Consider the following 25243-nt stretch of genomic DNA (forward strand, 5'->3'; position numbering starts at 1 on the left):
GTATTTTAAACAAGTATTTCAAAAGTAATCCCAATTGGTTGTCAGGCCTTCTCTGTAAAAGATGGCATAGATTCTCAATTTGACTTGAGGAATTAATATGGAATTGAACATGACACCTTATTTAGCTTGAGGTGTTTGTCAAAGTCTGGCTCCATAAGCACTGTAAATTCTTTGTCAGATTATAAATATTTAATATTTCAATATTACATCTTAGTGCAGTATAAGAGTTGTATAAGTGTAACTTACAAAATTTCTACTCATGATCCTTCTGTGGATAATTAAGAAAACATACATTTTTTACCATAATACTGTAATAGTAATACTGTGCAGTATGTTACATTGTTAGTTTTTCAAACAAGCAGATGTCTTTCACGTGCTTTGAGTCCAGTCAGAAAGATGCTGTCTAAAATATAAGAGAAACTGTCTTGGTAGTGTGCCTTCAATACATACATTCATATGAGTGTATTTGTTATGGCTGGGATTTTCAAAAGTGCCTAATGGATGCCCAATGCCAATTAAAAATGAACGGAAATTGGTATCAAAATAATCTAAGTGGCTTTGAAAAACCCACCTTATATCAATCTCTAGCTATATATATCTATATCACATACACATATCAAAAATGGTAAAACAAACAAACAAACAACAACCAAAAAAAAACAAAAAACAAAAACCCCACATGTTGAGGTTGCAAAGTTAAGTACCCATAATTTGGGAAATGCCAATATTAATGATGACCATGCAACCTTAATTTGGGCCCCTTATACATGGGCCTTATGCCAAACATTAGGATATACTACTTTTTCAACAGCACCACTGCCCCATTTGGTCCAAAGCATGGATGCTACAGAGTGGGTAGCTATTCAATATTTTGTTTTGTTTTGTCTGCATCATTCAATGCATGACTCCATGCATTATTGCACACCTACCACATCTTGCTGTCAGTACAGAATTACAACTTTCCTCCTGGGCTTTTTTATGGCACTCATCCTCATAGTAATCAATGCCTTCATAGACATTAATGAATTTTATTTTCACAATATGGTGAGATGGTAAAATGGTATTATTATCTCCATTTTACGGATGGAGAACTGACGTATGTAGAGATTAGGACACAAGTGTCCTAATTTTTTGTGGTGCCCAATTCTCTTGATTAGTCAGAGAGTGAGAAAATGGCTCTATAGCCTAGTGGTTAGGGCACTCTCTTGGGAGGTGGGACATTTGGATTCCATTCCCTGCTCCAATGAATGTTTATTTATGGCTACAAAGGGGAACAGCATCAATAGGGAGAGACTGACAGAGCCACCCACCCCAGAATGCACTGTGATCCGGTGCTTGGGGAACTCATCTGGGAGGGAAGAAGAACTTGGTTCAAGTTCCTGCTCAAAGTGGGAATTCAAACCTGGATCTCCCTCATCCAAGGTGAATATCCTAACGTCTCGGCTAATGGGTATAAGCCTACCACCTTCTCCTCCATTTTATAAATCTAGTCCTTTATTTCCTTTTTGTTAATTAAAAAAAATGTTAAAAGGGCCTGAAACAAAATGGTTAGTTTCAGGTCAAATGATTTGCCAATCATTCAGAAAAAAAATGGTTTTAGTTTGACCCCAAACAACTTTTTTTGAACCAAAAGAAATCAGATATTCACATAGCTCTAATCTTGACCTTTACTATGTCTTCTAGGTCTTTGAGCTGTGGTGAGCAAAACTGAAAGCAGTATTCAGGGTATTCATGAATATCCTCATTAATGTACAGCCTAACATCTTATCCATGGGCTGACTGCTGCTGTGTATTGAATAGATATCTATAATAATAACTAGATATTTTTGCTGAGAGGTTACATTAACTCAGAACCCATCAGTGTGCATACAAGTAGTTTAAATTACTTCTCTATTTTGTGAAATTGAATAAAATTACCTTTCTTGGGGTCCTTCTTACTTAGTCTTGACAGCTATATCAGTATTTTCCTTCCGGCAAATTTTGCTTCCTCACTATTGACCTGCTAATTAATATATTATACCACACTGGCCACAGTGCTAACAACAGGACATCACAGGATTAATCTTTTTCCATGCTGAGTTCTGGCCATTTATTGTTTGCTTCTTATCTCTTAAACTTTTCTTAATCCACCAAAGGCCTTTAACTTTCACCCCCTGGTTATCCGTTTCCTAAACAGCCTCTTGTGAAAGACTATCAACATCTTTTAAAAATCTAAATAAATTAAATTATATCCACTGATTCTCTTTTTATATTACATTTATTTTTTTAAAATTCTTTAAACAATGATAACAGATAAGGAAAGTATAATTTATAAATATATATAATTGGAGATATACCAATCTCCTAGAATGGGAAGGGACCTTGAAAGGTCATCAAGTCCAGCCCCCTGCCTTCACTAGCAGGACCAATTTTTGCCCCAGATCCCTAAGTGGCCTCCTTAAGGATTGAACTCACAGCTCTGGGTTTAGCAGGCCAATGCTCAAACCACTGAGCTATCCCTCCCCGCAAGGGAGGGATAACCTTACAGAAGCCCCACTGATTTATCAGTCTCTTGTGAGACTCATTTACTTGTTTTATAACTCTATGTTGAATGGTTTTCCATTCTATTCCTCATAGTACTGAAGCATAGTACTCTCTGGTTTATAATTCTCAGGGTCACAATAAGGACTATTTTGAAATACGGGTATAATGCTGGATATCCTCTAGTCTTTTAGTATAACAGCTGTTTGGAATGATAAATTAGATATGGCTGCTAGTTGCTAAGATACTTAGATCTTTAGTCCTTGCTTCATCAAAGCATTTAGAAACATGGTTCAGTGTGTTCTTGATTTCCTTCAGAATTCTTGGAAAAAGAGCCTCTGGACCTTAAGGTGATGAAACTCCCAAACTGAAATATGGTCAACTGAAGCCCAACAAAATAAGAAATTAATACTGATCACTTACAAATATTCGCCATCCTGGAATTTTGTAACTCTGCCTTCCAATCTGATATCTCTTCCACCACCACATCTAATATGGAGCTCATCTTCTTTCCTCCCAAATGTTGCCCTCTTTTCTGTCACTGCTGACAAAACTCACTATTACCCCTGTTAACTCATCATGGGGGCATTTTTGAAGTCTTGTTTACCTTCTCCCTGCATGGCCAGGCCCTCAGCAATCATGTTGTTTTTTCTCTTATGATGCACATCTCAAAAATTTGACTTTTCCTTTCCACCAGTATTTCTTGGTAAACCTCTCTTGCACATGTTCTCCTATTCCTACCTATTTTAGATACCGTTTCTCTCCTTCACTCCCCCATTCGTTCTCCTCCTCTTTTTAGCCTCTGCAAAGGCTCCCGGGTTCTTCCCTATACATTTCAATCTTCTGATTTATGAAGAATTCTACTGCTTTGGCCTCATTTCAGACTATATCTAATCTCATACCCTGTGCTCTGCTTAGCCTTTCTCCAAACTTTCCCTTTGCCTGCTCCACAATCTTTGCCTTCTTCCACAACATCCCTAGGGTCTGAACAGCTTCCATGTCAATATTCACCAAGATCTTTATTTAATGCTCATTGAAGTCAATGTGACTCTTTCCATTGATTTCAATGAGTGCTGGACCAGGTTCCTTTGCTCACTTTCAAACCACTCCTAGAGATCCACATGATCTACAAGGCCACACTTGACTGACATCCAAATGGAAATCCATCTAATTCTACCTGTGTTAACTGTATGGTGTTCGCTCTCTATTTTTAGATTTTAAGCCCTTTATGGCAAGGTCATGTTGTATGTGTTTATCTTACTTTTTACATTGATGGTGCTATATAAATGATACAGAATAATATTGCAATATGGCAAATAGAAATGAATGATTTTTTGCAAAATAAAAAGAAAAAATAATTATTTGTTTTATTCCAAAAACAATAACAACCTGGCAACTGATAGCTACACCTATTATCAGTTGGAATTAGTGGCATATATGTGAAAAAAAATACTAACACAATGCTCACAAAGGCAAATACATCTGAGAGATATTTTACGTTATTATAGTTATTCTTAATAACCACATTCTGTTCTATTAGTTGTAAAGAGAAAGCAGAGCTAACTATACAGGGAATAGCTTGTAATACAAAGAAAACTAAAATCCATGCACTGTTGTAGAATGCGGTACATGACAAAACAGAAGATTAAACTCTGGGGCCTTGTTTTCCCACTGCAGATAACAATTAACATCCATTGAAAGCCATATGAATTTTGCTTTTATATTTCTAAGAAGTCATTTCGATTTTATGGTTTCATGGTTTTTGTCTTAGATTTCTGCAACTGTCACGAAGTGGGAGTCAAGCATCTGCTTTGTTTTTAAAGGGAAATGAAACCATGTCATTATTCAAGAGGATTTAACCAGCATGTCCTTAATTAATGCTAATATCAAAGACACTGGGGGCATAAATGTGATCAGAACAGGCTCTAACAAGCACAAGAATAAAGGTCACCAGTCAACTAAACATAGCCAAGGAAGCAATGAAAAAAATGAAACATATAACAAGAAAAAAATTCCTAACAAAAAAACCCTACCCATATCAGGAGATTTTTTTTTAAAAATCACCATTAAATTAAAATGAAGAAAGGATGGATTATGGGTTATAAATTATTCAAAAAAGATCATTAAATGAAATCTGGAAATCAGGTACCAAATTCATATCTTATGTAAATAGGTGCCAGTTTCCTAAAATCAACAGAGGTTTACACACCAAATATGAAATCTGTCTTCAAAAAATCTCACTATACTGCTGCTGAACTGGTCTAAATCAGCATAGCTACACTGAATTTCAGTGGAGCTACGTTGATTTAGACCAACTGAGGATCTGGCCCAGTATTTCTTTGAACACCCAGTTTAAAAAAATACACAAGGCTCTGGGATCCCCGAAAAACTATAGTTTGTAATTTGGGCTTTTACAGCTCAACAGCCAGATGCATTTCTTGAGCTGAGCCCTCAAAGAGTAAATAATAATAATCAAGGAAGTGACAGTGCTATTTTTTCTCACTATTATCATTTTAATTAGTTTCCCTGAGACTACAAAAGCTCTTCCTTTAAAAATGAATAAATGTTCAATTAAAAAAGATTAGGGACTTACCGTAGTGTTTCACACTCATAGCTATCGAATCTACTAGGATCCCACATGCATGTCTAAGGGCAGAATCTGTCCCTATATACTAATAACACTTTATCCTTCTATCACATCTTCTCAGGATCGCCAAGTGTTTTCCAGACATTACTAAATTAAGCCCCATTGTAAGATATGATAGTAATATCATCATTTCACAGATGAGGAAATCAAAGGAAAAAATTGTTAAGGGATTTTGCATAAGGCCCCACAGTTGGTCTGTGGCAGAACCAGCACCACAACTTGTGACTTTGTTGAACCCAGCCCTGGAGGGAATATGAGCCTATGGGCACAGAACTGAGTTAGGAGGGGCTCTCCTCTCAGCTCATCCACTGACTCATTATGTGACTTGGGCAAGTCATTTCACCCTTCTGTGTCTCAATATAATAATCTGTAAAGCAGGACTAATCATACCTTTGTAATGTGTTTTGAGAACTGCAGATGGAAAATACCACTACACTGTAGCAGCACAAAATACTATGAGCCAGATGCTCACCTGGTGGATCCCAGTGTAGCTCCACAGACTTGCACACAGCCAGGATTTGTGCCTGTGTTACTGTTTTCATGTGTGCTTCCACTGAAATGCAGCTCCTATTCTTCAGTGGTTTGCTTTCTGAGCAGTGGCCCAGGGGAGAGCAGAGAGAGAGCTGAAAGCGGAGGAGTTTGACTGGAGATCTGTTGGAGGAGAACAGAGGCAAGCAAACCCCTGTTCCGTAGTGGCTGTGAGTGAGCACTTGAGAGTCTGTATGCTTGCTGGTTTGCTTTCAGTTTGCAAAGTCTGGTAGGGGGCAGTGTGTACTGAGAGAAGCAGAGCCTTTGATTACAGCTCAACCTTGATTAGGAGACTTGGCTTCCTTGCAGCCAGCCAGCAGCACAGGAGCCACACCTGTACGTCTGAAGTGCCACCCGATAGATCCAATGGAAGAGAAGATCTAATATTAGGAGATGGAGCTAGAAACTAGGGTTGAGTTTCATAGGAGATTTGAGCAGATGATGAGGAAAGTGGCTAGTGGAAGCATGTGACTATGAGAACAAAACAGAGGGAAAGACTGGCTAGTGAAGGAGAAATAGACCTGAGCAATAGGTTTGGTGAGTCAGAAAATGGAGCGGAGAGGCAGTCAGTAACAGAAGATGGGAGAGAAAGGCAGAAGAGAAAGTGTGAAAAGCCCTACAAGGAGAGGGGAATAGACCATGGAGATAACCAGAGTTTGGAGCCCCAAGAACATAGAGGACGACTCTCAGAAGATTGCAAGTGAGAAGAGAAGACAAGACGACTTGCAGTCAGAACGTATAGAAGCAGAAAGCCTGCCAACAATCCGTGGGGCCATGGGACATTCGAGTACTCAACGAAGACAAGGTTGTTGCAGAGAAGCTAAAGGAATTCTTTGCATGGGTCTTCACTGCAGAGGATGCAAGGGAGATTCCTACACCTGAGCCATTCTTTTTAGGTGACAAATCTAATGAACCATCCCAGATTGAGGTGTCAATAGAGGAGGTTTGGGGACAAATTGATACATTAAATAATAGTAAGTCAGCAGAACCAGATAGTATTCATGTAAGAATTCTGAAGGAGCTCAAATATGAAATTGCAGAACTGCTAACTGTGGTATGTAAGCTATTGCTTAAATCAGCCTCTGTACCAGATGAATGGCAAATAGCTAATGTAACATCTATTTTTTTAAAAGGCTCCAAAGGCAATGCTGGTAATTACAGGCTGGTAGACTAACTTTGATACCAGGCAAATTGATTGAAATTATAGTAAAAGACAGAATTATCAGAAACATAAATGACAATGATACATTGGGGTAGAGTCAACATAGCTTTTCTAAAGGGAAATCCTGTCTCACCAATCTATTAAAATACTTTGAGAGGGTCAACAAACGTGGACAAAGGTTATCTAGTGGATATAGTGTATTTGGATTTTCAGAAAGCCTGTGATAAGATCCTTCACAAAAGGCTCTTAAGCAAAATAGGCAGTCATGGAGAAAGTGGGAAGGTCCTCTCATGGATCAATAACTGATTAAAAGGTAGGAAACAAAGTAGAAATAAATGGTCATTTTTCACAGTGGAGAGAGAAAAAAAGTGGGGTGCCCCAAGGATCTGTATTGGGATCAGTGCTGTTCAACATATTCAGAAGTGATCAGGAAAAAGAGGTAAACATTGAAGTGGCAAAAGTTTGCAGATGATACAAAATGACTGAAGATGTTAAGTCCAAAGCTGACTGTCCAAAGGGATCTCACAAAACTGGGTGACTGGGCAACAAAATGGCAGAGGAAATTCAGTGTTGACAAAAGCAAAGTAATGCACATTGGAAAACGTAATCCTAACCAGACATATAAAATGATGGGGTCTAAATTAGCTGCTAAAGTGATCTTAGAGTCACTGTAGATAGTTTTCTGAAAACATCTGTTCAATGTTCAGCGGCAGTTAAAAAAACAGATTGTTAGGAACTATCAGGAAAGGAATAGATAATAAGACAAAATATATCATAATGCCACTATTTAAATCCATAGTACGCCCACACCTTGAATAGTACATGTAGTTCTGGTCATCCCATCTCAAAAAAGTTATATTAGAATTGAAAAAAAATATAAAGAAAGACAGCAAAAATGATTAGGGGACAACTTCCATATGACGAGAAATTAAAAAGCCTGAGACTGTTCCGTTTAGAAAAGAGACGACTAAGGGGGGATATAACAGAGGTCATGAAAATCATGACTGGTGTGGAGAAAGTGAATAAGGTAGTGTTATTTAACCCTTCACGTAACACAAGTACCGTGGTCACTCAATGAAATTATTAGGCAGCAGATTTAAAACAAACAGAAATACTTCTTCACACAATGCACAGTCAACCTGTGGAACTTGTTGCCAGAGCAAGTTGTGAAGGTCAAAAGTTCAACTGGTTTCAAAAAAGAATTAGCTGAGTTCATGGAGGGTAGGTCCATCAATGGCTATTAGCCAAGATGGTTAGGAATACAATCCCTACGCTATGGATGTCTCTGCACTTCTGACTGCCAGATACTGGGACTGGATGAAAGGGGATGGATCACCTGTTCTGTTCATTCCCTCTGAAGCCTCTGGTGCCAGACTTTGTCAGAAGACAGGATACTGGGCTAGATGCTCATTCTTATGCTTTTATGTTCTATTCTTTCCCAGGTGTAAGGCTGGTGGATCTTAACCACATGCTCAGGGTATACTTATCACTGTATTTAGTGTTGGGAAGGAATTCCCCGCCAGGTCAAATTGTTGGGGTGGTTTTTTTGTTTGGTTTTTTTTTGCTTTCCTCTGCAATGTGGGACACAGGTCATTTGCTGGTTTGAACTAGAGTAAATGGTGGAGTCTTTGTAACTTGAAATCTTTAAATCAAGATTTGAGGACTTCAGTAACTCAGACTGAGGTTATGGACCTTCTACAGGACTGGGTAGATGAGGTTCTGTGGCCTAAATGTGCAGGAGATCAGACTAGAGGACCACGATTGGCATTAAAGTCTATGAATTTATAGTCACAAATCTACTTCTATCTTATCAGAATAAGATAAGCAGTGACTTTGATCTTCAGGATGGAGCAGGGGATTGGAATTAGGGAACTGGGTTCCAACTTCAGCTCAAGCACTAACTCACATGGTGACTGGGGTAAAATCCCTTCACCCTTTAGGTCTCCGTTACACCCTTTGTAGTCTGGAGGTGACAATGCCATTGTGAAGCACGTTAGTATCTACTGACAAATGGTCCAATACTTGGTCAGACGAAAGTGGTATTAATATGATTATTGCTTTCATTTCTCCTAATTGTGTTGTCTTCAAGATATACAATTTGCAAAAAGGACATTTCAATACACTTCCACTAAAGAAGGAAGCAGTTAGGGTGGTAACCTAGTGATCAGGAAACCAAGGTTGAATTCCCAGTTCTGCCGGAGACTTTTTGTGTGACCTTGTGCAAGGCATGTAGTGTCTCTCTATGCCACAGTTTCCCACAAGTAAAAGGAGTTAATAGCAATGTGCTCATGGTGATGTTGCGAGGATACATATATTAAGAATTCTGAGTTGCTAAGATACTACAGTTATAGGGGACAAATAAGTACGAGAGAGAGAGAAAGCGAGAGAGAGCAAGAAGAATGAACTGAAATGCAGGCTTTAAAATACAGTATCTGTCATTTGGAGTCCTCTTTCTCTACATTACAGCACCCAGGTCCAATTTTTCTCAGATCTCACAGAAGGTCTTGGAAAAGATGCACTTAATATAATTAGCACTCTGTTACAATTCAGGCTTTAATAAAGAACAAGTTAACTATGCAATGTAAGTATTTAATGTCCCTGTTGTAGATCCATTTTATTGTGTTTTTATCATTGTAAATTAGTTCTATGGAAGATTAATTGGACACATTTTACATAAAATTGGGCCAGAAATGTTAGCATAATAAACAGTCTTTTTAACAATTAATTCATATTGTTCAGAAATCGCTCAGTATATTTTGCTGGTTTTATGAAAGTCTGTTGACCCAAGAACCCAATCACATGGGACAGGTCATAGCTCCCTTTTGTGAATCCATGACCATTGCTTACTGCTAGAGTTTACATTATTTTGTTCATGAAATGCCCTTTCTAAAGTTAAAATCTTTGTTCTTGTATTGATTATGCAATAAATATGGAATTAAAATAACCACTTTCTGATCCTCTTGTGTTTCCTTGACTAAAAACTATACAAAGATTTTCTATGGAATCACACTATGGTGAGAGGATGACCATCCCAGCATCTTCAAAGGCATAGATGCCAGATTCTCACTCTCTTGGAACACAGGACTAGAAGTGATGACCTGGGCCATGAAGTCCTATCACCTGCTAGCACAAGCAGCCCATCCTATACTCCCATTTATAAATGTATCAAATTCCATCTTAAACCATTTAGGTTGTTTGTTCCCCACTACTCTTGTTGGAAGGCTGTTCCAGAACCTCACTCTGATGGCTAGAAACCTTCTAATTTTCGACCTAAATTTATTCCTGGATAACTTTTACCCATCTGTTCTTGTGCCATCATTGTCCTTAAACTTCAATAACTGTTCTCATTCCCTTGTTGTTGCCCCTTTGATGTATTTATAGACAGCAATCATATTCCCTCTCAGTCTTTGTTTTGCTAGGCTAAAGAAGCCAAGTTCTGTTTGTCTCCTCTCATAAAATAAGCTCTCTAGTCCCAATCATCTCCTTTCTCTGGATTTATCCAAATATAAGCCAGAGAGGTGTTTAGGGGATGTATGCTGATTAGGGTTAAGTGGCAGGGTATATACTATTATGTGCAGATCATGCTCCCAAATGCTAAATCCTCCTTTGAAATGCCCCTCCACAGGTCAAAGCAAGCGTAGATTTCACCAGTTTCTGAGGAGACAAAGTTTGTTTCCTTGCCTCCTTTAGTGTTGATCATATCCTGAAAGATGTACAGTCAGAATCTGGGATTCAATCCTTAAACTCCAGTGAAAGGACATAGAAAGCAGAGCTACTAACAGTTCACCTTCCTGGTTTCATTCCTGGGGCCACACTGTTCAATGGGAACAATATAATAATAATAAATTATAATGCATATATCAATATATTTTGTTAGCTTGCTTTATAGCCTGATGTATATATCAAGAATTAACAAACATGCTACCAGTGATAAAGGATTCACTATGCTGCAGCAACAAATCTGATTGCTTACAGTTACTTGTATTATCTGTTGCTACGTGTGTTTGAATTGCTCATTGGTTATTTGTCACAGTTGGAAGTATCCTGGTGAGTACAAAGCCTAGATCAACTACTGTGGTCCATAAGTATATAAGTGAGAACAGGAGTGGAAAGGGTTTATGATTCTACACACAGTCCTTCTATGAAATAACTATGAAATTTTATTACTTTTAAAATATCATCATGAATTGTCAGTCATTCCAAAGTACTTTCACTGAAACATTGTTAATGCTGAGGTTTTCTTAGACCTTTGGAGAGGACATGAGGTTTTGAAATTAGCCTTATTATTTGGATTTATTTTTTCTGTCCTTTTTTCAATGTCAGTGTGTATTTTTTATTGTTTTGTTTTGAAACATGAACTTTATTCACTAACAAGCAGATCCACCCACACAGAGAGAGCACAGATGCTCTTCTAAATTACAGTCTTGAAAATATAGATTTAAACTGGTTAGGAACTTCATGTGTTAGAGAGATTAGTTAGAATAAGCTTACCGGTTTCTGAGAGCAATTTTGTAGCTTCCAGTACCTTCTCGGTATAAACTCCAGCTTCATAGTTTTCCATCTCTGCATTGATGATGTGAATGACTCTGGCTGCACGGCCACGGATTGCACCTGCAGTTCTGTCCAGTGTATCAACATCCCCTTCTTGGAGGGCGATCACACATTTATTCACATCCTCCAGAATATGGTTTTCTGCAGAAAGAACACACAATTTTCAGTTCGTAGCTAGGCTTATATGTGTATACTGCAACTGTTGAGTCATAAAGAATAATTTGTCTGTTCTGAGTACTTTAGAATCATGGAATCATAGAATCACAGAGATATAGGGCTGGAAGGACCCTCAAGAGGTCATCTAGTCCAGTTCCCTGAGCTGAGGCAAGGCACAGTAAACCTAACCCATCCCTGACAGGTGTTTGTCCAACCTGTCCTTAAAAACTCCCAATGATGGGAATGCCACAGTCTTTCTTGGAAGCCTATTCCAGATCTTAACTAACTTTATAGCTAGAAAGATTTTCTTCCCTAATATCTAACCTAAATCTCCCCTCCCCTACTTGTCCTATTTCCAGTGGACATGGAAAATAATTGATTACCATCCTCTTTATAACAGCTTAATTTTGCATTTTGCATTATTAATTCTTTCTTCAGTCTCTTCTGGTGAGGTTTTTTAATCTTTCCTTTTTAATCTTTCCTCAGGAGGTTTTTTTTTTTTTTTTTTAACTTTTTTTCTTCTTTTTCTACATTTTTCTAACATTTTTTAATTTGTCTTAAACAAAACTCAACAAAACCTGACAACTCAAGCTGACTAGACTCACCAATGCTTAGTACTGACAACATTATTTACAACACTCCTTACAACACAAACCAATACACCCAGAACAAAACCAGCCTTTTTTTGCATTACACATCATCATATTATATCTCATATTCAATTTGTCATTCTACAACCATATTATTTTTTTTATAATACTACTTCATTAATTATATTCCTTATTATATAGTTTTTTTTTTTTTTTCCTTCCCTAAGTGTGTAATTTAATAATTCATAATTGAATTTGATTTCTTGATTTTCATCAATCAATTCTCAATTTATCAAGGCCATTTTGAATATAATCTCCTCTCTCAAAGAAACTCCCCCCTTGGTAGTATATGTTGTATTTTTTATTTATATAGCTCCCCTCTCATGTCCCAAGCATTTAATGAAAATGTTGAATAGTAGCAGACTCAGGACAGGCCCCTGAGGGACCCCACTAGATATGTCCTCCCACTTTGGCAGCAAACCATTAAAAGCTACTCTTTGAGTAAGGGTTTTCAACCAACTGTGCACCCACCTTATTGTAATTTCGTCTACACCACATTTCCCTAGTTTGTTTCTGAGAATGTCATGTAGGACTGTGTCATATGTGACTAAAACACAACAGCTTGCCATATTATTACCACAGTACTTTAGGCCATTTCTGGGGGATACTGTAGTCTCTTAATAAGGGTACATAATAAGTTACGGTGCTTTACATCCCAGGTCACTGTTTTGAATCTGAACCTAGGTCAGTAGTGACCAAAATTAACTTCTGTCCAATGTCTGTTTGGTGACTTATCCTGTGTTAAATAGGTTGATTAGGTCTTCTCACCACAAAATTCACTTACATAACTAGCATTACTTGGCACCATTATTCAGAGTCTCAGCAGAGTAGACAAACCAGTGAACTTACTTACTACTGAGACAGAACTACCCTTCTCACACTACACACTGTCACTCCAGAACAATCTTGAGGCACAGATGGATCCAATAATTATTTTAAGGGTAAGTACAGCTCTTCGGATTTCCAGGGTTGTAAATCTGGTACTTTTCTCAAACATTGACATTCACTTCAAATATCAACTCAAATTAAATTAAATTTAAGAGTTACTAAAATAACAATAAATACAACTGGAGTTGTAATGGCCATACATTCTGTATATCCATTGACAAGAAGTCAATATTTGGAAGATTAGTCTGTTTACTACTGAAAATATTTAGGGTGTGAGTCTCAAAGGCATCTAAAGGAATTAGGCACCCAACTGCTATTGAAAGTCAATGAGAGTTTGGAGCCTGTTAGTTAGGTTTACCTCATGGGTAAAATTCACTCATATGAAGAAAGTTTGCACATGCTCAGTCACCAGGCTGTGATAGTAGCATGACATCTGAAAGCATGGCCAGTCCAACATCCTGACCCCTAACCTGCATCTTCACAAGAGACTCTGTAGAGAAGGCTCTTTAATAGGTAACTTTCTGGTGGCTGGGGAGCACAGGTGATTGATTCTTGGCACAATTAAGTCAATAAGAAATTTGTCACTGGGTGCAATGGAGTCAGAATTTCACCCCAGAGCTCTTTGCCATGGACACATTGGGCTAGGTTAAGTTTCCATTTCCTGTCTCACATCATTTTGTAAAATAATCTTTTTTTTACCTTTGTAAGTACTATTGTGTATCGTCTCTACCACCTCTCCCCCCGGAGTCTTGTTAGAGGGGCACTAGAGTGTCTTTAGAAATAATCCAGGGGAGTGAGAGATTTTTCAGGGGTTCCCCTCCATACTTGTGCAAATGGAATCAGCAGTGGAAGAGTAGAGGGATCAAGAGCTGGTTTGTGTGTCCCTCACTGCATTCAGAACCAGGAGAAGTGAGGGACTCCATGCAGAGAGCAGGACGTGGAGGAGCAAACAGTTCATCTGCTTCCCACCAGACCAGGAACAGAAGTGGGAAGCTTTTATAGCAGGGAACATGCGCCTAAGTGTCAGTGATTGTGCGTATCATGATACTATACTAATGAACATATGGCAAGATCAGCTGGAGTACATTATTGTAGCTCTACTGAAAGTAAAGGAGATACACTAATTTACACAAGTTGGCTGCCAGGTTTTATACACTGCAGTATATAATGTGTGCCTTACACAGCACTGTCATGTGTTGAAGCTGATTTTCTGTAGCACGGAACACTGTCCTGCTCCCTCCAATCAACACAGTTCAAAAAGGCATTTCAGCAATGAAAGTGATATCTGAATTTTACATTTGGCTAATCTCAGGCAAATCTGAGGTGCAACTTCCTTTTCTGCCAGTACCACCACAGATGAGCTGGAGGTAAAATGATGTACCTTGTAGTAAGATGCCATGATCAGTAAACCAAGGTCGATCATTTAACCAACTGCTTTTTTTAGCCATTCCAGGCTAAAAATAGACTAAAATTGTCATGTGCCTTGCCAAAGATCCCAGGGTTCACTCATTTACATTTTCCAGAAAAGTTAACAATGTTGCATTTCAAATTGTAACATTTCTGAAGGAGAACTGAAATTCTCCAGTGTTGTGAACGAAGGTCATTTCAAAGGGAAAGTTCTCTTCAAAAAAAGTACATTAATATATTTAAAAAATGTTGCTCTGCTAAAAGATTTTTTTAAAACCCATTTTGCTTAACACAGCATGCCCACATTTTGCCTGAAGTGAAACACTTTTAGAAATACGAATGGACAATGTATTTGAAATGTAAAGCGTTTGATTAAAATTAATCTCAGCCTCCTTCTGTAGCCACTGCACTGATAAAAATGTGCCATCAGTTGTGGCATGGGGTAATAAGCGGGGAGGGGTCACTTTGTCAGAAATCCTTAACCAGTCACCAACCGGTTTTTAATACTTTAATGGTTTAACAACTAAAACTAAGCTATTCCTTCTTTGTGTGAATTTCTGATTGAAGCCAAGACTTCAGAGCTCACTGCTAATAGAGCAGAGTTCTCTAAACAGTGTGGGATAGTACATCATTTTTAAACAGATAAGAAAATAAAATATTGAAAAGATAGACCTGAACTGAAACCCCAGATTTGACCCACCTTGGGAAAATTTGGATCTGGTTCCAAGTTTTGTAACTCAAGCTTATCCCCAATAAATATATTATGAGAATAAATTGATTTCTGAAAAACACAGTCGGTACAAATTACCCCTGGGAAGAACGTGCAATTTATGGATGCAAGTGCTTTGCTTTGAACAGTAGAACAAAAATAAATAATCAAATGGCAGCTTCTCAGCTTGTGGACTGTATCTATGGACCACAGGCTTGGTCCGCCCATTATTTGTAGAGCTAGGTCTGCTCAAAGGTGCTTGCCAGCTCCAACTGTCAAATCAAAATATATGCTCTCCCAGGTTCTGCAGGACCCAGTTTTCTGACAGTCAATTTTCATTTCCTTGTTATGGCTTGTTGTAAGCACTCTGCACTGGGGTTGAATCGTGGAGTGTAATCAGGCTCAACCGCACCATTTCCTTGTTACCAGGAATAACATGATGCAACCAAACAGAAAAAAAAAATGAAAATGAAGGAATCCTTTCTAAGGATGAATAAGCCACCCCCCACACACACACACTCTATTTAAAAATAGTATTTTTGAAATGTGCACTTCAGATTATAACTTCACACATTGATTGAATTATGAAACTATTCTACTTATTTCCAGTTTGAATCTGGGTTTATTTTTAAAAGCATATGCCTCAGGAGAGAAAAGTATATATTCAAAATCTTTGCCTAATCTGATGTTAAGATCTAATAATGCCTCATCTGGAAGATTCACAAAGAATAGAGAGCAAATGCATAATAGAAATGGGGATTTTCCTGTTACTTGGAAACAAGAACTGTTTACATTATTTCATGTAAAATGTACCTCTTCTTTTTTCTAAGTTAGCTGTTATTACCTTTTTATACACAGAAGTATAACTGGATTCTGCAGAGCTGACACAAATTGTAGCAGGTAAAAACTTATCCCTTTCCTAGGATTTGGTATTATTCATAAAAGACTCTCAAAGTAGACCATCACAGAATTCAGCCCATGCTGTCTCCCGAGGCTTGGCTGCTCTCAGAGATCCTCTCAAAGGACTACTCAGCCCATACTCTATGTCCTTTTCTCATAACAGCCAAGTCCACCTACCTTATATCTTGCTAGGATAACAAGCTACCTGCAACAGTGAGTCAAACACACAAACAAACTTTTTGCAGCAAGATCACTAGCTGCTTATAGCTAGATTGTAACTTTACATTCTGCCATAAAGAGTAGTGTATATTTACATCTCCGCAGAAGCAACAGAGAGAAAAGATTGTGAACCAGACAGTCCAAATCCCTTTTCCTTTCTTTCTTGTATTTGGGTGAGGAGCAAGTTACTTTACCTCTTTTTTGTGGAACAGCTGGCTCTCTACTGTGTTCCTGGCCAGCTATTCTGGTGGGTGAGCAAAGGGGTGGAGGGCCATATTAGGTATCCTTCAACTTACACTCCATTCTTTCCCCTTCCCACCCATTTGCTTGCAGTGGTGAGTCACAATCAGAGAAAGACTATGAAAGAGAGTAAGGCATCCTCTCTCTCGCTCTTGGGTAAGAGCTGTGACAATCAAGAATGATATTTGCAAACACTGGCGGCAGCCTGTTACCAGACATTAATAAATGTAAAAAGAGTGGTCCAAATTCTTCTGTACTTATTGGCAATAGAGACAGGTCCAGCGAAAACTCTAGGCATGAACACCTCTGAACTTTGGGGACACTTGAAATCCAAACCCAGACCTGGATTCAAATTTTGCCTGTGACCCATATCTTTATAATGAGCTTAAACAAACCCTGAAGTCTGGGAGGCTTGGAATCTCGAACCAACTCAGAATTCTGTGGCTTGAAGCTGTCTCTGCTAATTACAGCAAAGGCAGAAATCCTGCACTGTGGGGAAATGGATTTGATAATCTAATAGGTCTTTTCCAGGCTCAGTCCTCCCCTACATTTGAGCTCTGCTAGGTGCACGTTCGTAGAATCATAGAATCTCAGGGTTGGAAGGGACCTCAGGAGGTCATCTAGTCCAACCCCCTACTCAAAGCAGGACCAAACCCAACTAAATCATCCCAGCCAGGGCTTTGTCAAGCCTGACCTTAAAAACCTCCAAGGAAGGAGATTCCACCACCTCCCTAGGCAACCCATTCCAGTTCTTCACCACCCTACTAGTGAAAAAGTTTTTCCTAATGTCCAACCTAAACCTCCCCCTCTGCAACTTGAGACCATTACTCCTTGTTCTGTCATCTTCTACCACTGAGAACAGTCTAGATCCATCCTGTTTGGAACACCCTTTCAGGTAGTTGAAAGCAGCTATCAAATCCCCCCTCATTCTTCTCTTCTGCAGGCTAAACAATCCCAGTTCCCTCAGCCTCTCCTCATAAGTCATGTGCTCCAGCCCCCTCATTATTTTTGTTGCCCTCCGCTGGACTCTCTCCAATTTATCCACATCCTTCTTGTAGTGTGGGGCCCAAAACTGGACACAGTACTCCAAATGAGGCCTCACCAGTGCTGAATAGAGGGGAATGATCACATCCCTCGATCTGCTGGAAATGCCCCTACTTATACAACCCAAAATGCCATTAGCCTTCTTGGCAACAAGGGCACACTGTTGACTCATATTCACGTTGGAGGAGTGCATCAAAAAGCCAATTATAACTCCATAATTCACTGCTTGCCCAGTCCTTATATTAATTAGAACAACTAGTGTGTGCACCAGAGTGACCGGCACAGGAGTTACTGGCACAGTAGTTACCTCTGCCAGGTTTACACCCGTGAAGAATTTTCCTCCACAAGGAAAATCTCTGCTGAATACTTCTGTCCAGAATCCATCCATTTTGTACCACCTGAGTGGCACAAAGTGAATGGATTGCACCAGAGAATCTGGGTCTCCATCTCTTAACTTCTTTGATTCCATGAAGTTGCTTTGCCATTTACTACAGCACGCAGAGAAACACTAAAGGCCAGATTTTCAGCCAGGCTCCTGCCCAGCCTCTCTTTTTATAGGGGCAACACCTTCAACTCATTTTGGCTGCATATGTTAGCCACCGGACACTAAAAGATGAAAATTAGGTAGCTAGGTAGCTGTCCAACTACGAATACATGCACTAGCAATGAATTTTATCCATAACAAGGGGAAAACTGGTAATAAAAATTTATACTTGTTTTACCCCCCACCAGGGTTTGAAATTCAAAACATCTCCCAAAAGACAGAAACACATGTACAATGTGACCAGTTATTAGGGATTAATTGGCAGGACTGGATCACTCCCACTGAGTTGAGCAAGCCAGCATTCTAAGTGGATGGAAGAACGCACTAATGACTCAGCTGTAATTCTAGCTGCCTTTCTAATGTGACCATTACTTTAATTTAGGGGTTTATTTTGATCCCCGTACCTGAGACAGAGAGGAAGTCGTCCACAGAAGTGATGTCATCAACTGCCTCAGTGAGAACCCTCACTTGTTTCTCCCACTGATCTTTAAAGACATCCATGTTGTCCTGAGCTACTTTGCTCTGGGGTCTGGCAGCCAACGTGAGTGCAGCATTTATTACCTATTATAAGGTAATAAGTTGTTACAAGAAATGACAAAAAACTTTGCTCAAGGGAAAGAACAAATTGATTAAATACTACGTTAAAAGCACAGCTGTGCACTGTATTCATTTTGTTCATTAAGCAAGTCTCACAATACAAATGTATTTTTCAGAGTTTTTGCAAGGCAGTCAACAATATAATGAAAAAGGCAAGGCTATAATCTTCATATGGGACATTTTTCTCTGTCAAATACCTTATGCTCTTTAATGCTTTAACAGTCCTTGAGTACTCTGCAGCAAGAATTTTGCCTACCTGTGGGCATAGACTATCAATCTGGGTTGCTGCCATACGGACTAACTTCACACCTTCTTCGTTATTGGAGATAGAACAGGCCAGATTGGCAACCTGAAATGCAAACAGCAGACTGAGAATCAGGTTTTCAGGCAAATGGTACATTTTATATCTTTTTTAATATTATTACTGAACCTTGCTTAGAATGAGGGAATCATATTAGAAGCATCAAACTGCATCATTTATGCCACTGAGCAGAAACCCATGCAGATCGTTTCCTCCCTCGCAAACTAACCTGCAGCCATCCGCAGTATTAAGATATTTCACAACATTTTCCTTCACTGCCGAGTGCTCTGCATCTCTCCGTAGTTCGTACATGACACTTCCTGTAAGACTTCTCAGGATATTGTTAACATTTCAAAACAATTATCGAATGTTTCTTTCTCTCTCCATGTTTGTGATGAATAACAGTGTTCAGGCTCTGTCATATCCTGATAGTCATGCCATACTGAAGAGATTCAGATGTCCTAACAGGCACAGCTCTGCTTGGCTAACCACAGCCAACATTCTGATACCCATACTCACACACAGAATTTCCCTACTGCTCGAGTACGCCTTTCAGTCTCAGATTCTGATGCCCTTACTCATATTGAGAAGGACCTTTCTTCTCAAGTACTCCCATTTATTTCAATGGGGCTGCATGCAGTGTACGGTACCATTCAGTGAGGATATCAGAATCTGACCTCATGGAATGTAACCGTTAAAAGTGACATTAAGGCGGACATGATCTACAGATTTCATTTAGAGGTCCATATCCCTCCGTATGCTGTGGAGCACTGTTCCAGGAAGGGGGGGCAGGTTTGAGCCATTATAATGCTGAGGGTGTTTGGAGCAGGAGTAGGCTGGGAAGAGTTATGGAGACATGTACGCAGACCTACCAGTTAAATCTTGCCCTTGACCAGGGCCACCTGGGGGTGGGAAGGGGCAAGTGAGGCAATTTGCCCCAGATCCCCACAGGGGCCCCCAAGAGAATGCTCCTGCCCCAGCCCCACCTCCGGCTTCCCCCAACCCCCGGATCCTCAGCGCACCGCATACAGGAGCGGCCCTGGACAAAGCTAAAGTGGCGTGGCCCTAGCAGGGCCTGAGCTCCGCTCCACTCCACTCCGAGCCGTGTGGTAAGGGGGCAGAGCTGCGAGCTCCAGGGCCTCACTGGAGCCATGCCACTGCAGCGCTGTCCAGGGCCACTCCCGGATGTGGTGCACTGAGGCTCCGGGAGAGAGGGAGGCTGGGGTAAGCAGAATGGCAGGGGGCTGGGGCTGGGGTTTGGATAAAGGGCAGGGAGTCCCGGGGACAGTCAGGGCACAGGGAGGAGGCAGAGGTTCTGGGGGGATGGGAAACGGGGGTTGGATCATGGGCATTCTGGGAGTCTGTCAGGACTCAGCGGGGGGTCGGGGCAGTCAGGGGACAGGGAACAGGAGGGGTTGGTGGGGGGGTGGGGTCCCAGGGTGGTGGTTGGGGAAGGGAGTTTCGGGGGGGGGGGGCAGCGAGGGGACAAGGAGCAGGATGGGTCGGGGATTCTCAGGGGTGGAGTCGGGGGGTAGGAAGTGGGTGGGGGTCAGATAGGGGGCAGGGCCAGGCTGTTTGGGAGGCACAGCCTTCCCTACCCTTAAGCTCATTCAGCAGTTTGAGGCTTGCAGACAGCCATTTAACACAAAAAGCCAAGCTGTTATCTTTTCCAGGGGGGGAGGGATCACAGGAGAAGAGCAATATCCTACACCACCTACCTTCTTCCCAACCCTACCAAGGGAGATCCCCCGTTCCCTGCATTCCCCGAGGCTCCAGAGGGGTTAAGTCAGTGGTTCTCAAACTTTTGTACTGGTGATCTCTGAGTGTGACCCCCCCTTATAAATTAAAAACACTTTTTTATATATTGAACACTATTATAAATGCTGGAGGCAAAGCATGGTTTGAGGTGGAGGCTGACAGCTGCGACCCCCAGTAATAACCTTGTGACCCCCCGAGGGGTCCCAACCCCCGTTTGAGAACCCCTGGGTTAATTTAATGTTAGCACCCTGTGTCCATTCACATGCATGTGCTATTTTGAGCATTTCAGTTTTCACAACACAGGCTCATCCAAGATCAAATGCTCAGTTTGTGGAGTATGTACATAAGCTATACTAAAGACAAACCCACAGTAACCGTCTCTAGTTTGTGAGGGGCCCCGTGGAGCCAGTCTCTAGGAAACAGATACATTCATAGAGTTTAAGTCCATTAATGGCTATTAGCCAGGATGGGTAAGAAATGGTGTCCCTAGCCTCTGTTTGTCAGAGGGTGGAGATGGATGGCAGGAGAGAGATCACTTGATCATTACCTGTTAGGTTCACTCCCTCTGGGGCACTTGGCATTGGTCACTGTCAGTAGACAGATACTGGGCTAGATGGACCTTTGGTCTGACCCGGTACGACCATTCTTATGTTCTTATGTTCTAAGCTAAATGAACCCAAAGTTGTGGAGATAGATGTGAGTCAAGCAAGTCAGCAGAATATCAGAAACCTGGAAAAATCTCTGACTAGTTGGGCTCAGGCGTTTGGTCACAAGCTGAGGTGGTTCAAAAGTTTTGGATTTTTTTTTTTAAGCAGAATTTTTTTTATTGTTTCTTTAAACAAACAAATAGCAAGCAGCAAATATTTGGCCACACACTTCTGAAACCCAAACCATGTTCAGGTTTTGGCAGACTAATTTCAGCTTTTCAATTAAAAAAAACACAACAAATTTTGAAGGAAAAAAGACACTGTCTGTGATTTTTTTCTTCTTTTTAAAAACCCCTAGTTTTCGATCCAAAAAAAAGTTTTGATGGACAATATGTGACCAACCCTTTTAATGAGCTTTAGTGCCTTTTAGCACTCGCTGATGCAGAGAACCAGTGATACCTTGTAAAGGTGACTTGAAAAGAAGTTTTCTCAAAACTGGGTTTGTGCCGAGATGCGATGGTTTTTAAATGTTTATTTTTCCCAGGGCTTCCCCGGGAGGGGGAGGGGCAAGTGGGGCAATTTGCCCTGGGCCCCATAGGGGCCCCCATGAGAATATAGTATTGCAACTTTTTTTTATGGAAGGGGCCCCTGAAATTGCTTTGCCCCAGACCCCCTGAATCCTCTGGGCGGCCCTGCCCTTAATGACTAAAAGTGCTGGAGCTCTATAGCCTGGATGTGAATGGGGGAATCAAGTCTCCTAACTGCTACAGAACATCCATGCAAAAAATCCATTTTCAAAGGCTTTGTGTCACAGAGGGGAGTTTGGTCTAACTTGTTAAAATAGCAATTCATGCCAGAGTATAGAAAACTAAACAATGTTGCACATGTGGTGTTTAGAAATATGATTAATTTTTTTTTTAAGAACAGTACAGGACTTTTTTTTTAATTTCACCAGGAAGTACGGCTCTGAATTCTAGGCTACATCAAAACACACATACATTTTTAAAGATGCTGTCTTGGTATTATTCATTGTGCCTGAAGGCAGAACTATCAGTTGGAAATGATTAATGAATTAGTTCAAATACCCTACTCTTTCCAATTTTCCTTTAGTCTCCCCTTGTGGTATTAATCTGTTCCTGTCTCCAGTGCACATCACCATATTTAGCCTTGATCTATCTGTCCTCCACAGAACCCATTTCATTTCACAGTTATTTAGAATGTGGTTTGCATGTATCACTATGTCAAAATCCATGGAAGGAAACCACCCTAGGCTTCAAAAAGTCTTCTAGGCACTTCCCAGGCAAGATTTTATTATAACATGGTGATTCTTATTTTCATTCCATGGTGAGACAAATGAGTTAGTCTGTTTATTAACACCCTTACAGCACTCACATCAGAAATGTTCTCCTAAGCTGACATACTCCAACTAAATTTGTTGTTTTCTGTTGTCACATTTTTTGCATACATCTAGCAGTACCCTTTAATCTTCATCAGAAATAAAAACTATACCAGATAGTAATTGGAATGCAGTAGCATATGTGGAAAGTTAGGTGAGTCGACAAAATGTATAAAAGGATTACAGACTTAAATACCAAACAATGTTACATTCAGCACAAACCAGGGTCCTCATATTATAAAATAAGTCATCTTTAAGATTTTCTTTTCTTTTTACGATGATCAAGATGAAAGAATTGTCCTGAGGCCCAAAATGTACTATATTATATCTTACTTTCTCTCAGGTATGAGCGATATGGAATTGAAAGTCACTTTAATAGGACCATAATAGGTCTCTTGAAATGGCAATAAAACTATCAAGCTGGCATGATCTCTCCAATTCTACTGGGAACAGACTCTTTTCATTGCATTGACACTGAAATAAAATTTGCTTCTTCTTTCTCTGTATTAATCGCTCTCTTGGTTCTATCTGGTGAGGATAATATTTGGGAACTACTTTGTAAGGGTCTGTATTGAGTCATCCTGAGACAATTGTTTATTCTTTTTTGTAAAATCCAACATACATAATATGGGGAACAGAATGTAGTGTCTGGTATAAAGATCAATACGTACTATAAGGAATCCAAGAGTAATCAATGGCCATAGTCAATATGTATTGTAATATGCATGATACCTATCTATATACATCTATAGCCAAAATGCAAATTTGTTGATGTATATCAACTATATTCTCTGTCTTTTCCATGAGTTGCTTTAAGTCTTGTACAAATATTGTGCCACATCCATTGATTACAATCAAGTGAAACCAATTTAAAGCAGTTAAGGATCTGTCCAACGGACTCAAATAGTGTGCACAGCAGCAAACAAATCTTACACCAGAGGATACACTTCAGTACAAATTAGAATTTAAGACCAGCTCATCACGAGGGAAATTGTGCCTGTAAAGCACAACATGAGACAGACATCACATTATTTGACAGGACTTGTGAAAAAAAATACATTTTTAATGCTGTTAAGTGTGGCTTCAAGAACACATTTTAGCTCACTCAACCCCTCAATCGTGCAAATTTTCTCTCATGTTTATTGACTATGATTAACTTGGATCATATTATTAAAATAAGAGAAGAGAGTTCTTCAGAGTGAAGGGTATGCTTATGTTCATTTTGGATAAAATGTGGTTTGCAGGGTGCTTATGCATAGGGAAGCATGCTGTGGCTCACCAGCCTAGGAACATTCTAGAGATGGTCTGGGGGAGTAGGGGGAGCTCAGCATGTGGAATGGAGAACTATGACCATGTGATAAATAAATCCATATATGGGAAGGTTAACTCTTATTGGTTAGAGGTTCATCTTATGTAACTTGTTATGTAAGTGCCATGTGCTATAAAATAGCAAGGGGAGGGGCTCCTTGCTGGAGGGACTCTGCCTGATTTTTGTACCGGGGCTCTCCCTTGTACATATTGAATAAAGCCTTGTTGAACTCAATTGAATCGAATCACATCACATTGAATCACATAAGTCCCTTGATTCCTGCCCAGCATCTGACTCATTGGAAACCACAAAATCCCAACAAGAGGTACAGGGAAACCTTGTTTTTGATGTTCACATTTCATAATGACGATACGTATTGTGAAGAACCCTCATTGGATGATAAGTTATTTACAATTAATGGAAATTCTCTTAATAGTGCACATGCATATCAACAGCCTTGGATCTTGATTACTTTGAAATTACAATGAAATGGGTTGAGCACCTGGACACAATCATGGCACCTTGTCGAGACTCTGCAGTACACAGCAGTGCCATTTTAAACATGCATATTGAATAATACCAAGATATTTGGGTAGCGTGCTGACCTGCCCAAAGTTCCTTACCTGCAGGGCCCAAGTTGGAAGGTACAACCTTCTGCAATTAATATTATGTTCTAAGGATATGAAATAACAGAGTACAATGCCAAACAGTCTATAGACTGGGAAGTACCAGAAAAGTGAGGACAGAACAAGAAGCAGTGGTCTCAAGTTGCAGTGGGGGAGGTCTAGGTTGGATATTAGGAAACACTATTTCAGTAGGAGGGTGGTAAAGCCCTGGAATGGGTTACCTAGGGAGGTGGTGGAATCTCCATCCTTAGAGGTTTTTAAGAACCGGCTTGACAAAGCCTTGGCTGGGATGATTTAATTGGTGTTGGTCTCGCCTTGAGCAGGAGATTGGATTAGATGACTTCCTGAGGTCTCTTCCAACCCTAATATTCTATGATTCTGTGATCTGGAATATAATCCTAGCCCCAGTGAAGTCAATGGCAAAACTCCCATTGACTACAATGG

At 40.0% G+C, this 25243-nt stretch overlaps 1 protein-coding gene and 1 long non-coding RNA gene across 10 annotated transcripts in view; one reads left to right on the plus strand and one right to left on the minus strand.

The window, feature by feature from the left end:
- The window catches only part of CTNNA2 (catenin alpha 2), a 750149-nt gene that overhangs the window by 62575 nt on the left and 662331 nt on the right, over positions 1-25243 (minus strand). For all 9 annotated transcript variants that reach the window (XM_039539873.1, XM_039539874.1, XM_039539878.1 and 6 more), the window contains 3 exons: positions 19019-19111; positions 18570-18726; positions 11349-11549 (listed from right to left, as the gene is read on the minus strand). In XM_039539873.1, the coding sequence (XP_039395807.1) occupies positions 11349-11549; positions 18570-18726; positions 19019-19111 (451 nt within the window). The remainder of the gene's footprint in view (positions 1-11348; positions 11550-18569; positions 18727-19018; positions 19112-25243) is intronic.
- The window catches only part of LOC120405929, a 95048-nt gene that overhangs the window by 37218 nt on the left and 32587 nt on the right, over positions 1-25243 (plus strand). The window lies entirely within an intron of this gene.

Source organism: Mauremys reevesii, linkage group 5, assembly GCF_016161935.1.
Source record: "Mauremys reevesii isolate NIE-2019 linkage group 5, ASM1616193v1, whole genome shotgun sequence".
In the NCBI taxonomy this organism is placed as follows: domain Eukaryota; kingdom Metazoa; phylum Chordata; order Testudines; family Geoemydidae; genus Mauremys; species Mauremys reevesii.